Source organism: Perca fluviatilis, chromosome 19 (genome assembly GCF_010015445.1).
Source record: "Perca fluviatilis chromosome 19, GENO_Pfluv_1.0, whole genome shotgun sequence".
Lineage (NCBI taxonomy): Eukaryota > Metazoa > Chordata > Actinopteri > Perciformes > Percidae > Perca > Perca fluviatilis.
The window spans coordinates 21,665,492-21,682,045 of NC_053130.1; the positions used below are offsets into that span (position 1 = coordinate 21,665,492).

The window sequence follows — 16,554 nt, forward strand, 5'->3', positions numbered from 1 at the left end:
CTCTTCTGGTTCATCCTTAGGGGAAGCCTGTCTTTAATAGGCGCCTCTTATCTGTATGTGTCATTTTGTCATGTTATCTGTCTCCCCAAATCCAGTGACAGGACCATCCTCCCATTGTTTCAGACTTCAGTCTACTCCTTCCATCCTTGCACACATGACCTTAAACTACATCATTTTTTGATAACCATGCTGTGAAAGTGTGGTTGTGTCTTAATCTTTTGTCTCATCCTTCCTGATTTAAAGGGCGTGTAAAACGGAGCAATGATCTGATCTGCGGCAGCATTAAACCAATCTGATTAATCTGCTTAATGCCGTGCTGAGGCATCTTTCGCTCCAAGGCGACAGTGAGGTTTGCACATTCAGGATTTACTATAGAGTAGATTGAGGACACACTGTGCCAATAGAGTGCATATGTTCTTATCTAAGTCATTACTTTACCATTACTCCTGGCCAGAAAATGTCTAAAGCCCATTCGAGCCCATTTCATTTAGAAAGTGCCCAAACTAACCAGATGCTTGCAGTTTTTGTTTCTCATATGTAATTAAATCAATGGAGACATTGATCCAACAGGCTGTTAGAAGAAATGAGGTGGAACATGCCATTCTTCTTTTGTGATTACTCCTGGAAGTAAGACACCATTAGCCCACCGGGCGGCAGGTCCCTATGGCCAAACATCAGTCATCTTTATTATACTGTACTCCTGCATAACCACACGTTGTACAGGAAAAGCATACAGTGTATGTAGTTTTTCATGTTTAATGGTCCCCTTGTTTTTCACTTGTGTTAAATTTTCCTCTACATTTCAGCTTAATTTAGTTTTTCGAGTTTGGATTTTTTAACTACTGTGGTTGATCAATGTGCTGAACATGGTAAAATATAAAATACAAAAGTTATCACGTAAAATAAATCGTTACAAATAACACGAAACGACAAAACATGTTAAAAGACATTTGACGCCCAGACTCAGCTAGGACCAAAGGCCAGGGTAAAAAGGTGTGTCTTTAGCAGGGACTTAAAAGTATATATAGTCTGCGCCTCTCGAATATTCATCAGGAAGGCTAGGTTTATGTTTTTCCACCACTGTGAAATGTGTTGCAGGATGAGGTTAAAAGATACTGGTCGTTTTTTCTTTTCTTTTTTTTAGACACACTAGAGGCGAGGCATATGAAAGGCAAAGTCAATTTTTTGGTCGATCACTTTGGGCCAGGCTGAAATAGCTCGAAAACTGGATCGATTTTCAACAGATTTTGAACGGACATTCATGGTCCCCAGAGGTTGAAGTAACTTTAGTGATCCCTGTACTTTTCCTCTAGCTCCAACAGGCGCTTAACTTTTTGGGGTTTTAGTGAAATGTCAAAGGAGTGTCATAAAATTTGGTAGACGTTCATGTCGCTCTTAAATGATGAATATAACAACCTTGGTGATCCCCTGACTTTTTATCGAGCACCATCATCAGGTCAACATTTGTCCAATACTTTGGTTCATGACCAAATACCTGCAGAACTGATGACATTCCCATTAGCCCCGGCTGTACGTAGGAACTGTTCAAATGTAAAACTAAGATGGCGGTTATGGTATATGGATTATATCAGTTCAACAGCAGCATGATAGCATGCTGAGATCAGAATTTAGCTCATAGCACTGCTGTGCCTGAGTACAGAACCTCACAGAGCCGCTTGCATAGCATACTCGGCATACCTGAAAAACTTTCTTACAGTAATAATCAAACCAATATTTTACAAAAGATTTACTTTTTTAAACAAATTTGAAAGGAAAATATCATAGCCTTTTCTTTTTCCATTGGCATTTTTTTTAACCTTTTGATTTTTAGACGTGAATACTGTTTCAATAGAACGTCATAGCCATGCTTCATGTACCTATTGTATGAGAACAGTTTATCCCCTCAGTTCTATCTCATAGGATGTCCTGTACAGGAAAAGCTGGAGGCCAAGGAGAGCCGGAGGAGGTGGTCAAGACCTTGAAAAGCTCTGTCTTGTACATTTCTGTATGTCCATTAATCACTTCACTTCCAGTGGGAACAACACAAACCTCAAGTGGACCACTGGCTCCAAAAACTGGATAAGGATTTTATTGATAATTGAATTACATTTCTCTTTTATACATATTTCATAAATGATACAGGATTTTACATTTTTCTTTTTTTGCCAACATTACAGCATCATATGTCAACAGAAGAGGAAAAAAAAGACAAGAAAAACGAATCAAATAAAAATATGAGGTCAGAATGGAGTCATTTCAATTCCTACATTCTGCTTCACTCTTTAGGCATTTTAAACATATCTTATTGTAATTGCACACAAACAAGATATTCAAAACATAACACATATTCAGAACGTTGAATAATAATGTCGCTTTGGAGAAAAAAGGCTGAAGGTGGATGAAAATGACAGGAGAGAGAGACGAGAATGGGAGGTGTTCCCCAATAAGCTAACAGAAAGCGCATGACACTTTTCCTTTGGACTTAAATCCAGGACGTTAGTAACTGAGGTCAAGAGTACTCCTCCTTTATAGGTGCACGGAGGATGGAGGGCGTTGTTCCGTTCATTGTGGATTATAAATGCACGCTGAGGGAGGAGTTTATGGGAGTAAACAAGGTGAAGATGGTAGTGGGGTTTGAGCAGTTGGTTGGCTGGAATTTAAGTCAGATTTGGCAGGGCAGATTCTAAAGACGCAGCCCTGTCCACTGTCCTTTATAACTAGGAATCTCTACAAACAACGTTCTTAAATTATCTTTGCAGTTTTTTTTTGATAAAATCATCATTTTTTTTTTCACATAACTTCTCATGTAAACATACATTCATGCAACACCCTCTTTTTAATAAAGTTTCCCTATATTTGATATATTTTGTTTTTTTTAAAAATAAACAAGAAAACAAAAACCAGGCAATAAAAAGGTGGATGGTGTGATTAAAAAGAAGGAGGTGATGATGGCGAGAAGTGTAGAAACAGCAGAGGGAAGGATTGGACTGCAGACAGAGGCTCTCACCTGCCACAGTACATCTCCAAGGAAACGCTGCCGTCCTTGTGTGTGTGTGTGTGTGTGTAAACTGGCCTACTCAGGAGAAACACATGACTGCTATGAAGTTAGATGAGGGCGGAATTGATTTCTACCACTATTGACAGTGGGTGATTAGGAGCGAAGGATTCATGAATATGGTGGTCTAAACTTTGCCCGCAGCGCACTCACGCTTCAACACACAGGTTCCCATTTCCACTGCTAAACATTTAAATGTAATCCTCCTTTTATTTAAAGGTTTCATTCCAAATAAGAGCTTAACTATGTCAATGGAGATATCATTGTCATTTACCAAATTGCTTATCTATACCTTTAAAAATCATCCAAAAGGCACAGTTTCCCTTGGAGAACACACACACACACACACACACACACACACACACACACACACACACACACACACACACACACACACACACACACACACACACACACACACACACACACACACACACACACACACACACACACACACACACACAAATCCTGCCTTGAGATCTGCATGGCTAACTTTTGATTTGACCTAAAAGCATGCATTTTAATCGAAAATCTGAAGTTAAACACAAGGATCTCTTCAGTAGGATTCAGCCACGAGACACACAACTGCTGCTGCTTGAATTAGACTATGTTCGGGGACGTCATGTCATTTACAGGGGCCTTCAATCCTCACCCTGAACAGAAAACTAAGTGAAGCTGACAAAAGTTTATTTAGTGACCATCCCCAAAAAATGGACAACATAAGCATATGGCTTCTATAATCTTTGATTTAACCCATTGGGGAGGGGATGAGACTTCAGCTAGATGTGGCAAAGAAAAGTATCCAATTAGGTACAAAATTGCAATAATGCTCCTACACATTCACAAATTTCTACTGAGGGCACTCCACAGCATGCAGTCTACCCTGCCGTGTCATCGGGGGGGAGCAGGGGGGCATTACAGCAACAGTGGGAGGAGAAAACTCAAAAAAGCCTCTGTGAATCAGTGCCATGATGCTTTTTTTTTTTTTTAGATGTAGCCTTCTTTTATTTTGTCAATAAGCGTTGTAAAGGGAGAATCATGAAAACATTGTTGAAATGCACATCACATGCTGCTAAACTAAAGGCCAGGTCACTGAAAATCTGATAACACACACCTCTAAGAACAATACTTTCGATTGGAAAAGGAGAAAATATTGAACTGCAGGCAATTTACTCAAATCCTGCTGTATAATGCGGCTTTACTCTTTTTAAAAGCCTCTCAGTTCATCAGATATATTAAACTACTGTATACCTTGCCTGTGGGTTCGTCTGAGACAATGGTCACTACACAGTTTAATGCCTCCATTATGTTAAGCATTTCCGCAGCAATCTTTGTATTCATGAGATGATTATACAGGTCAAGCATGGCTTTATCCACATCCCATCTGCGTTGCTCAAAATCAATTCCAATCAAAGCCATTTTCACCCTGATTTGGCTTCAACACGGTTTCCCCCTCTTTGGTGGCCATGCACAGGAGCCTTCCCATCCAACCTAGGACGTTGTTACTGTGAATTACATTGTGTGCATTTGTCATGACAAAATATAAAATAGTTAGTTCAAGTTAGTAAATGCATACATTATTATGCTTTGTGTGTGTGTGTGTGTGTGTGTGTGTGTGTGTGTGTGTGTGTGTGTGTGTGTGTGTGTGTGTGTGTGTTGGACTGTTAACGGGTGTCCTTCATGGCAGGAGATCTTCAGAGGATGTAAATGAGTTTCTGATGTTTGTCAGAGAGCTCCTCCCCCCACTGGAAAAAAACTAGCCTCTGGTCATCTGTTTATTTGATTGTATACATATATATATATATATATTTATATTCTTTTCATAACAAATATACTATGGCTTTCAAAATAAAAAGTGCCAAAATATTTTTTTTGGAATAAAAGAACACACAGTGATGTTGTTGTCGGTAGTACTCTCATACTCAATACTCAGACCGGGCCGCTACAGGACGTCAACAGGAAGAGGAAACCAGGCGTCGTCATGCCTATATCCTGCGACAAAGGTCACACTGGGAGGGACAGCTGTCCGTCACCTGGAGAAGGCGTGGCCCAGGTAGGGGGAGGCAGCAGAGTTCAGCCACAGGAAGACGAAGGCCCCCCCTGATGGTTGTGACTGCAGTCAGGACTTCCTTGTAAACTTTAACGTGTGGGGTGGGAACTCTCGCTGGAGCCTACCAAGAGTAGGTGTGCGTGTGTTGACAGTTTGACTGCTAGAGGAAGCAGGACTACACTGCTGTGTTGACCAGGGCTGAGTGGCCAGGGTCGATGTCCCAGTGTACCCCAAAAGTCCCACACACACACACATGCACACGCACGTGCACCAAATGCACACGCACATGCACACACACACACACACACCATCACTTAACAACTGCCCCTCTGCATGTCCTCTGTTCTGGATTGTCTAGAGGTGTAATAATTCCTGTTTGCCCCCTGGAGTTCCCTGCAGGCTGTCCCTCCAGAGACTTTAGGCATATCCATAGTGCCCAGTGTTATTCCTTCATCATCTTTGTCCTTTTCATCATCCTCGCCATCCTTCAGCGGTGAGAGTTTTTCAGTTCCCCGTACTCTCGCCATCCGTCTTCGTCTTTTAGCTGTTTTCACTTGCAATTCCAACTGAAGTTTTCAGTCAGGAAAGTTAAAAGAAAAAAAGAAAAAAGAAAAAAGAAAAAAAGGAGAAAAAACTAACTCCCACAGTCAAGACAGGGATGGGATTTTTGGGTGTGGGAGGGAGGAGTCTGAGGAAAGAGTTGGGGGTAAAAGGGGAGGGAGAAGGGTGTTGGACGGAAGAGGGAAGAGGGAAAGGGGGTTTGCAGGAGCTGAGAGAGGAGGAAGTCCCTATCAATTCCTATCAATTTTTACTGGCGGTGAGCTGCTGAACTGGGAGCTGGAGCTGGAGCGGGTCCCGAAGACGCTTCAGATCCAACTCCACCTGGACAGGGCGTAAAAAGAGAGAGAGGCAGGTTAGAGTAAAAAATATGAAAAGAAAGTAAGTGGGAAATGGTATGAAACTAGGTCTTAGTACAGCCGTTACGAATCAAAGTATTGGACTGTAAAATGTGAGAATCCCCAGTGTGACTGCAGTGCTCATGTTACATCACAGAACATCCAGCTTTCACCAAGCAACTGTACCTCAGCGATATCATCCTTCAGCTTGTTGTACTTCTCAATGTCGAAGCGTGTCCTTTTCACCCCCTTGTGGAAGAACAGCAGATACTGTCTGTCTCTAGCGTCGGGGTAAACATACTCCTGCAGGTTATGAAGAAACACAGATGGAGCACTTTGTAAGAGGAACCAGTTTATCAGATATCGTCCATGTTCCGCTTTCTATCCCGTGGGTCTAATCACACCAGAAATCCAACATCAGATGGACTCCACGTCCTTGGAGTACAAAGCTAGCGGTAATTTATGAATGCTGAATCACCAGACCAGCCTGTTTAATAGCTACAAATATTACAATTGAATGCAGGGTGTCGCAAAGAGAGGACAACCATTGGTTTTCATTAGCATAATGCTTTGTTCTCTAGTTGCTGAAGCATAACTTTAAAAAAGGTAAATTTACCTCAAAAAATTATATTATTTGGCACAAAGAAAGCACCTAAAACACGAGAGTGCCCACTAGAGGGAAGATTATTAATATGTTTATTTATATATATATATATATATATATATATATATATATATATATATATATATATATATATATATATTAGTGCTGTCAGTTAAACACGTTATTAACGGCATTAAAGCAAACCCATTTTAATGGCGTCAATTGTTTTATCGCGAGATTAACGTTCTTTTTGGCCAAGCAAGCTTTGTCGTTTTTTTCACATGCTGTTGCAGCAACTAGTAACGTTAGAAAAACTACAACACCACATCGGATCTAGCTAGACCGGAAACAAAACAACAGGCACGCCACACACACTTGTTTGGGCTTGCGAGCCGGCCAAAGAGTAGTAGGCTAACGTTTTGAGTGGATGGCGAGACGCCGAAATGGATGCCAATAAGATTCTGAATGGAAAGTTTACTTTTACAAAGTTGCCAAATGGTTCCATTGACAAGACCAAAGTGATCTGTGTGTTTTGTCGTTGTGAACTGAGCTATCTTCGCACCACGTCCAGTCTGAAATACCACTTGATGGCCAAGCACGCAGCTGATGCGAATTCTCCGCCCCCTCGTCAAAGCTTCCATGTTGATAAGAGCATTAAAATGACAAAAAAAATAATGGGACAAAAAGAAATAATTTCTATTTAGAATAGATAAAAATGTGCGATTAATTGCGAGTTAACTATGACATTAATGCGATTCAATATTTTGTTTGACAGCACTAATATATATATATATATATATATATATATATATATATATATATATATATATATATATAAAATATAGATAGATAGATAGATATAGACATACTAATATGAAAACTTTTACGATGAATCAGCTAAGCGTTTAGAATACATAATGTCAGGAAATCACAAATAGGATCAGACCAAGGTAAAATGTTCAGATTGCAAAAACCAAAAGATTTAATTTACAATATAAACGTAATACAAAACGCAGCAAATCCTCATATTTGAGAAACTTGAGCCACAGAAAGTTTGACCTTAAGTCTAATACATGACTTACATGATTAATTGTCTATCACAATTGTCAACTAATCATTTTAGCTCTAACCCAAGCACCAGCAGAAGATGCTTATTACACTTATGAATATGTATTTGCATACTTGTTGTGTTTCGTTGGGCATTACCTGGCGTGTAAGCACGAAGTAGGCGTACATGGCCATGGCCGTGCCATAAGTGATAAAGTAGGTGACGGGCTCCATGATATCCCAGGAGTACTCCCACCAGGTGAGCCTGGCCAGGATGCCAAACTGGGTAGCCATGTACGCCATGCCGCCCCACAGCACCCAGGTGGTACGCCGCTCTGCCTTCCTATTCAACTCCTCCTTCACCTACACAGAAGTCAAGAAGAACGCAAGCAGTCAGCCAGTTTCAATAGAACAAAAGAAGTGGATATGTGGATATGAGAATCGAGTTAGGAAGAAGGATAGAGGCCGGGAGCTACTGTAATAAGTTCTTTAAACCCTTGATAGCCCCTTACCCATAATTAAGATAGATCAACTGGTCAGACCTTAATTAGTAATCCTCAATGGCTGAGTGGAAACAAGGCCTGATATCTTAAACTAATGATACAATAAAATAACTAGGAGGGCATTCGGATAGCGTAGACCTCCGCCAAGGCCTTGCCCTATCTCGCAATGTACCTGAAAGTGAGTGATTATTTCATGTATTTCATGATTCGGATCAGATCCAAAAATGAATGAGTTTTAATGAAAATCTGCTGTCAAACAGACAAACAAACCAAACTGAAAAAAACAACCTCTCTGGTGGAGGTAATAATAATTATCTGCAGATAAAAGAATTATACACATCAAAATTCTGAGCAACTACCGCGCCTCTTGGCTTCCATGGAAAAGCACAAAATCGGATGATTTCATTGCAAGGTCACTTAGTTTTACTGTTCAGTTATTTGTCAAACATTTGGTTGGCTGGTTAAAAACCTTGCAATGGTTTGTGGGTCTAGCTAAGCAGTGAACATGTACACCCAGCAACAAAAATGTCAGTATATTCAAACGAAGTTAGACCTTCTCTAAGGGGCGGAGTTGAGAGTTGAGGTCCTCCAGTCGTCCAATCAGCTCCCGTTCCTTGCCGAGTTGGTGCTCCTCAATGCGCAGGGTGGTGTAGAGCTGCTGCACCAGAAACTTGACGTCATTCAGCCTTTCCGCCTCCTCATGGGGCAGCAGCTCTGAAGCACACAGACACAAATGCAAACAAATACAGAGCGTCTTTAATACGATCCTCCACAAACCATTTCTTCCTCTTATTGGTAGTGACTCCCACTGTGTGGAAATGACTCAGAGCAAACAGTACAGACTCTGCCTTTTCTTTGCCAGTCCTCACCTTTCCTTGGTGGCCGCACGAGGTGTGTGGTGTCATTAATGACGAGCTTAAAATCATCCAACAGCAGGATGTCTATGCCTGTGGAGGAGGCGACCCTCGCTCCATCTGGAGAGAGAGACAGAGAGAGACAGAGACAGAGAGAGAGAGAGAGAGAGAGAGAGAGAAAAAAACTTTAAAAGGATGCAGTGATGGATAGCCACTTCAAACACCCTTGACATCTCTTGATAATCAGGCTTGTTGTCACTGGAGGTAAAAGCAGATGCCCTTACACACTACGAGTAAGATTTCAAGTACCAGTTGTTCCTGTATAATAATAAACCTCTGTGCAGAGTGAGGGATGAAAAATTCATTTCATGGTGCATGCAGTGGTATTAAATTCTGACACAAAGCCCCAGCTGCGGGAACCCTTAACAGTATCAAAACACAAGAACACTTCATGTAATGACATGCATATGTATAACCTGCCGAGGTAAATGGATACAGCGGTGGCGGCGCGTGTGTGTGTACACTACTTGTATTTGCGAGCATACCCGTGGAGTAGATTGCTACCCGGTCGATGCCTCTGTCCTCTGCTTGGAGCTGTTGCAGGAAAACTCCCACACAGTCACCGAGAGGCTTGAGGGTGAACTGACAGCGCTCCCGCCTGGACGGCAAACTGACTGAGATCACCGGCAGCCCGTTCTGATACACCACTGTCACCTCTGTGGGGACGTGGGGACATGGGGACACACGGACACACGCACACACGGACACACACACACACACACACACGGACACACACACACACACACAAAATGTGAAATGACACCCCAATGTCTTAAATGAACCATGGAAATAAGCTTCCATGTACTCTGCTCCCTCTGATTGAAGAAACTGAAAATTGAATTTAGTTAGTTAGTATACTCTTCTGTGACTGACATTATCTGATAGGATCTAACTGCTGTAAACATTGCGTACAGTATCTGCAAACAGCAACTAATTCAAGAGTAATTTGTAAATACAGGACATCTGATTCAATAGATGACTCAATCTTTTTTATCAGTGTGCTGCTCATACACATGCAAGTACAGGCTTATACATGTAGACACAGACGTGCACTGACTGCTGATTTTGCCAAAAATAAGCCCACTCTCGACTGTCGGGTCCTGAAGATGTATGAACACAGTATGATAGTGCTAACCTTTCCATTTGTTGATGCCAACTATTGATATTTCTTATTCCCATAGAAAGGCTAAAAGATCTCTAAATGATGCTTGTGTGGTGGGACTGACAATCAGAAATACCTTGAGGTAACACATTGCTATTCATTCATTTCTTGAAAAGGTTTTGGCTTTTCATAGCAGCAAACAAACAGGGAAAAAAATGAAATGAATCAGTGTGCCTGGGAATAACACAATGGACTCCAAACACTATTTTGAAGTTCGTGGTGCGTTTCAATGATTAGTGTGGGCCTCCGCTGCTGTTTTGTAGCACCACCATAAGAATTGTCATTTTTAACCCAAACAGCTGAGCTACCGTTCTGCTTAGTTGCACTTTATTTTTTCCAGCATACTGTTAATGGTCTGTATTCCAGCTCTTTTGGTCCGTATTTAACTCTGGTTATAATGAGCCCGTACAGCTTATACCATTACCATGCTGAGTGTCCCCTAATGACAGAGCCATGAATCAATGCAGCGAGCTGTGCGCCCACGGCGGAGGTGATCCAAGCTGCCTTGTTGCTGCTGCACACAACAACCTCTTCCTCCTGCTCAGGGGGACCACTGCAGTGAATCAGCAGATCTCTGCATGGGCTCCAAAACGTGACGAATCATCGGCTGCCACTGGCAGCATCAACTGTGCTCGGCTTCAAAAGCGTCTCACTGACCATGTTCAAAGACGCAGAGGTGCAGAGATTTCATTTCACGCCTACTTCTTCATTACGGGGACAATTTTGAATCTTAGCCCTGAGCATCATAGCTGTTTCTGCACCTGTTCCCTTTGTCCTCCAATATCCTGTCATCCCAGCCACATTGCTAAATGTGTGAAGATCCTGTGCCTATCTCTGCTCCTATTCCTACAGCTATCAATCCCACTTTAAAATCACATCAGCATGTTCTGCAATTCTGCTGGCTTCTCCTCTCTCTTCTTCCCTTTGTTCACGCTCTCCATCTCTCACGCCTCTCACACAGATGAGCAGATGAGCAGATGCTTCCCCGAGACAGATTCCATATTAATATGGCTACAGGCTGTTAATTCCAAATGATCAATGCAGAACTTATTTACGTGCAGAACTAATTTGTCTCAGACGGGGGAGTAGAGGCTTGATTTTGGGAAACCCTTTGATACAGCTCATATGGACCGAAATAAACTGAATGAACTGAGAGGGGGAAAGGACTTACCTTCTGGAGCAGCGGAGGAACACAAGAGTCTCTGTCCATGCCATGAGGGGGCGCCCCTCCAAACCTGCAGACAGGAAGACCAAAGGGCAACAACCTGTTAATTTATTCCACTTGTGCACAGCTTCTTCTTATCTAATGTTTTCGTTCTTTTTCAGTGTGCTGTAAGTCAGTGTGTGACACAACTTAACACTACCCTACTCTATACCCTACTCTATGCAATTGACTTCTCTACATAATTGTTTATTTGCTAGACTGCCTGAGTATTATGTTACAAAATGGCTTCCTCTGTTGTAGTTTCTAGAAACATTCCCATATCTAGGCTGGAGCCACACCCAAGAAGCAGAGATCCAACTGCAGCCCGCAAATATTTTACAAGGGCATAACACATAAAAACACGCACACGCACAAGCAGAGCCTCTCACATCTAAATACACCGATACTCAGACATACAAACCACCACTTGGAGGAAACCAGCCCAGTGGGAGACACAGAAAGAAGTCAGCCAAATGCAGTCTGAATAACAACAATGTAGTTTAGTATGAATTCTCCACTTGTGTCACAGAGTGGTGTGATTGAGGGAGGGAGGGAGGGAGGAGGGGAGCAGAGCTTGGGGAAACCCTTCTTTTTTTCTGTTTTGCTACTGTATACAGTCAGCACAGCAAAGTAGGTGTGTCTGCACGTTTCGAATTACAGAGCTCGTCACGTTTTTCTGCCAAGCGTTGATGGAGCCTTTTAAGGCATTAGACAGGCTGTCTCCCTTCACACTTACACTGAGCGATTGGGAGGAGGATGAGACATCGGAAATCAAGCAAGAAAGAAAGAAAGAGTGCCAAAACAGAAATGTATTTTTAGTTAGGGATGTAAGGATTACCGGTGTAACGGTAAACCACGATAAAAATGTTGACGATAACAATTACCGTTTTCATTTAAAATATCATGATTATCACGGTGGATTACCACAGTGTGATAACTGTGTGTTTAATCCTTCCCAGCTTCATCCGAGTCTCCTGAAGTTGCCACGCAGGCGCACTGCGTGCGTTTCTTGAAGTTGGAATCATGGCGGAAGGAAGTGATACGGGCGCTCAGGACATTTGATATTAAGTGCACTTTTGATAAGGTTTTGCCTATATTTTTTGTAATATAATAAACACTGTTACACTTTTTGAAACTATTTCAGCTTGTGTAGGCCTATCAGTGCTTTCTGAACATATTGAACACACTTAAAAATGCCACGATAATACCGAAAACCATGATAAATTTGGTCACTATAACCGTGAGGTTACATTTTCATACCGTTACATCCCTATTTTTAGTTATGTGCACACACACAAATAAAATCTGCTTCTACTGCACCTCAAAAAAGGCTCTGTAGAACCATCATCTGTAATTAAGCTGTAAATGATTACATCGATATTGCTTTCTTTTCTGTTGTGATAAATGCTGCCAAGATACCAAACACAAGACCACGACCATAACCCTAACCCTTAGAGCAAGGGAAAAGCCGAATTAGAATACAACATAAGTGTTTGTGTGTATATAATGTGTGTGTGCTGTCAACTGGATATGCTTATACAGTATGTTCTCCTATGAGTGAAAAGAGTCACCACAGGTTTTCAAACAGACCTGTCTGCATGGCATTTAGCACCCAGCAGGCCTCAGTCTGATGCACTCACTCTGTGTACAACTGTGGTAATATCTGATTTACGATATGCACACAATCTGACCGCCACTGAGCCCAACCACATCAGCAGAGATTCAAAGCTCTTCACAACATCTCTTTATGACTTCACACTGACAGTTATGAAGTGAAAACATAGGTAGAACAGGTAGAACAGGTGTGCATATGTGCGTGCATTGCTCCCTCTTAGTCGATTAGTCGACTAATCGGTCGTTTTGGTCTTAGTCAACTTAGATTTCTTTAGTCGATTAGTCATGTTTTATGCTTTTTTCATGCTGAATGACTTACTTCCAAGAAAAATACGAGCACATCTCTGGTAAACACAAGAATTAAAGTGGTGCTTTTGCATGACTCCTTGCGGAGAAACTCAGATTTATAGATCTGTCGATTAAATCAACTAATCGATTAGTCAATACAATCGAATGCGTGTTAGTCGACTAAGAATTTCTTCAATCGAGCACAGCCCTAGTATATGATGTCACTGCAAACAGATGCTTTCTTTATCCGTAGCACTGAGCTAAACACAAGCACCGTGGATACCCAGCAGCCACCCATCAAGGCATTTCTTCAGTGGCAGCCAGCAAATGGTCGACTTCAAAGAAGCAAGATCAAGGCTTGACAGCTGAGGCCAGATTCTATCATCAGTCAGCAGTACAGATATCCTGGCTAACTCTGTGATACAGGCAGCAACAGAGGATATATTTTATTCCGCTGTATGCCTCATAAGAGGGCCCAGTGACAAAGCATGAAGGTGGTGGAATATAGTGGCTCGTGTTTCATAGGTCTGGGTCAGATTACAATAGTACTTTCAGAACTTTTTAAGTTTTGTTATGTCTTACAGTAAATGCATCCTGGTCTTAACCATGCACATCACCACAAAACTGAAAATACTTTTTTACAGGGCCAGCATTGGAACTTCCTGTAAACTCAGAATCGACCTGACATACACAGCCGCCAATCAAGCGCTGCTGATTAAATGTCCCGGCTGTCAATCAGGGGATGAGACTGCCAATCACATCTTCAAACCATAGAGATGATGTGGAAGGGATAAATGTTAAGATTAACACAAACAATGACAGTTAGCCACCTGTCACTACTTGATACAATGAAAATTGTTGAGGATTGTCAGTAGCTTACCATGACTGACATGAATTAGCAATGAGGTGCTAAACAGTCTGCTGTCAGCTCAGGATTACGACCTCCATTTTCTTTTTTTTGAGAGATTTTCCTCACCAGGCGAGCAATGCTACACTGACTATCCACCATGCAGAGGCTCAGTGAGGGTCCACAGAAACGTGAAAACTTTCTTGCTAATGCAGGGAATGGTGAAGAACAAGAAGTCTGAAAGCATCTTTGAAAAGTAACTCCTACCACTGCAGCTGTGATGCAGTTCCAGTGTAAACTAAGCACCACCACAGGGATCAGAGGGGTGTAGGCCTATGCATGTGTGTGTCTACGCATCAGGACTATAAAACTCTTGTTTCACCAGGCCAAAGATGACAGAAGAACTGACTGTGCAGTTCTTCTGCAGAGAGCAGTCTAGTACTGTTTCACTCATTCATTAATTTCAGCTGCTTGAAGCCAGGAGGAAAGATTTCACTGAAATACCCACAACATCAGTGGCACCGACCCACGCACCCCGACACAGGGCAGCATCGCACACATAAGCAAATATGGCGCTGGCGTGTGTGTATATCCATCTGTGGAGTGACATATATGTGTGAATGTACCTCTGTGTGTTTGCAGGTGGCGTGTGTCTTTGTGTGTGTGTGTGTGTGTGTCCACCCGTCTGTTCACCAGCCTGTTTGTCAGCAGTAGTTGCAGAGCAACTGAGCCCCCCCCCGCCTCCTCTCCCTCGGCACACAGCCACTGAAACGCTGCCTGAAATATTTAACAGCGTAGCAGCAGTCAATAGCACAGCAACCTTGGAATCATTGTCATACGGGTAAGCGGGGCAGAGAAAGAAAGAAAAGGGCATCGACGATGGCTGGGAAGATGAACAGATGAGCTGGAAGAGAGAAAAGAGGTGTGGAGGAGGAGGAAAAAGAATTTGGGGATAAATGGAGCAGCAGCAGGGGAGCGATAGAGATAAATGAAGGCTGGAGTAAAACGGTGTGAGTCACGAGTGCGCCTGCATTTCTAACCATGTGCTGCACTGTACCCTGCACCAGACAATCCCTCCACACTGGAACGTGACTGTACTCTGTGTGTGTAGTGGAGATGGTGGAAAGAGAGAGGGGAGGGAGGGATGAAGGGAAACAGAGGAAGGTGCTGGGAGGGGTGGGATGGAGGGAGAGGGAGGGAGGAAGGGGGGTGGGGGGGACTGCTGATCACTGCAGTAAAGGAATCCCTCGTCTAGAAAAGGGGGGTTGCCCCTCGCCTTCACCCTTGCTCCATATCTCCCTCCCTCCATCTCTGTCTTACTCGCACTGAATCCTGACGTGCTGGTTTTGATCTTCTCTCAAATCTCATCTGCACTGCGCTTTAACTTCCACTGCATTTCATCATACCACGTGTGTGCATTTCCCTTCAATTAAGAAAACCTCTCCTCAATTCAAAACCTCGCTTTCAGTGTAGTAAATGCACAGTGAGCAAGGACCCAGTATATCATACAGTATATACTTTGGGGAAATAAAAATAATTTTGATACACTGAGAAACATAAATGGCTTCTTAGTAGCACAGGCTATGTGCTACATACAGAGTCCTTCCCTGCTCTCACGTAACGTAGTAACACACACGAGAGGTATGATATTGATCTGCAGTAAAGATGAATTATCCTCATACAGTAGGACCGTAACAAAGACGTGCATGGTTTCAGTGAAAAAAAGCACGCATTCACACTGTATAAACCTGGGGGAGGGAATCGACACACATTTGAGAGTGAAACTGCTGCAGCTCTGGTTACTATCAGTATTTCCCCTATGTGTTTCAGCAACATAATGAAATCATTGTTCTCATTTCAGTCCATATTATGTATGTGGAGAAATTTGATTTACATTAGGCTCCTCCTCCTGTTAGAAGAGCCGCTTTGAGTGTGAACTGAAACTACTGCCAGTGTTGTTCAGCCAAAGAAATACTAAAGAAATTATTTTTATTTATAATTATTTTAGCAGTTCTGTGCAAGTGACAAAATGTATGACGTGTTCAGGTGATATAGCTAACTCAATTTAGACATTTCAATGAAATCACCATTTCTATTTTTACAAATTAGTTGAGCTTCTCTCCAATCTGTCCACGTACCCCTTGGCAACTACAGAAGTGCCTGATAACATATAAAGGCAATTAGGACAGCAATCCAATTAATACTTTTTATTGCCACATGACAAACTGCAGAAGTGTTCCCCTGGGGTATAACAAGTACCCATGGCTGTCAAAGTATTACTGTACATATATGGACTGCTGCTTCTTTTAGCTTTGTTGTTATGGCTGGATCTGAACACAAAATGACACAGCTGTTTCAAAATCCCCTCTC

At 42.2% G+C, this 16,554-nt stretch overlaps 1 protein-coding gene across 4 annotated transcripts in view; it reads right to left on the minus strand.

The window, feature by feature from the left end:
- Window positions 1-4,030: 4,030 nt before the first annotated feature.
- mcu (mitochondrial calcium uniporter) overlaps window positions 4,031-16,554 on the minus strand; it is a 65,159-nt gene continuing 52,635 nt past the window's right edge. For all 4 annotated transcript variants that reach the window (XM_039784584.1, XM_039784583.1, XM_039784585.1 and 1 more), the window contains exons 3-9: window positions 11,403-11,466; window positions 9,555-9,725; window positions 9,025-9,129; window positions 8,709-8,869; window positions 7,812-8,015; window positions 6,188-6,304; window positions 4,031-5,987 (exon numbers count right to left, since the gene is read on the minus strand). In XM_039784584.1, the coding sequence (XP_039640518.1) occupies window positions 5,907-5,987; window positions 6,188-6,304; window positions 7,812-8,015; window positions 8,709-8,869; window positions 9,025-9,129; window positions 9,555-9,725; window positions 11,403-11,466 (903 nt within the window). In that variant the 3' untranslated portion in view covers window positions 4,031-5,906. The remainder of the gene's footprint in view (window positions 5,988-6,187; window positions 6,305-7,811; window positions 8,016-8,708; window positions 8,870-9,024; window positions 9,130-9,554; window positions 9,726-11,402; window positions 11,467-16,554) is intronic.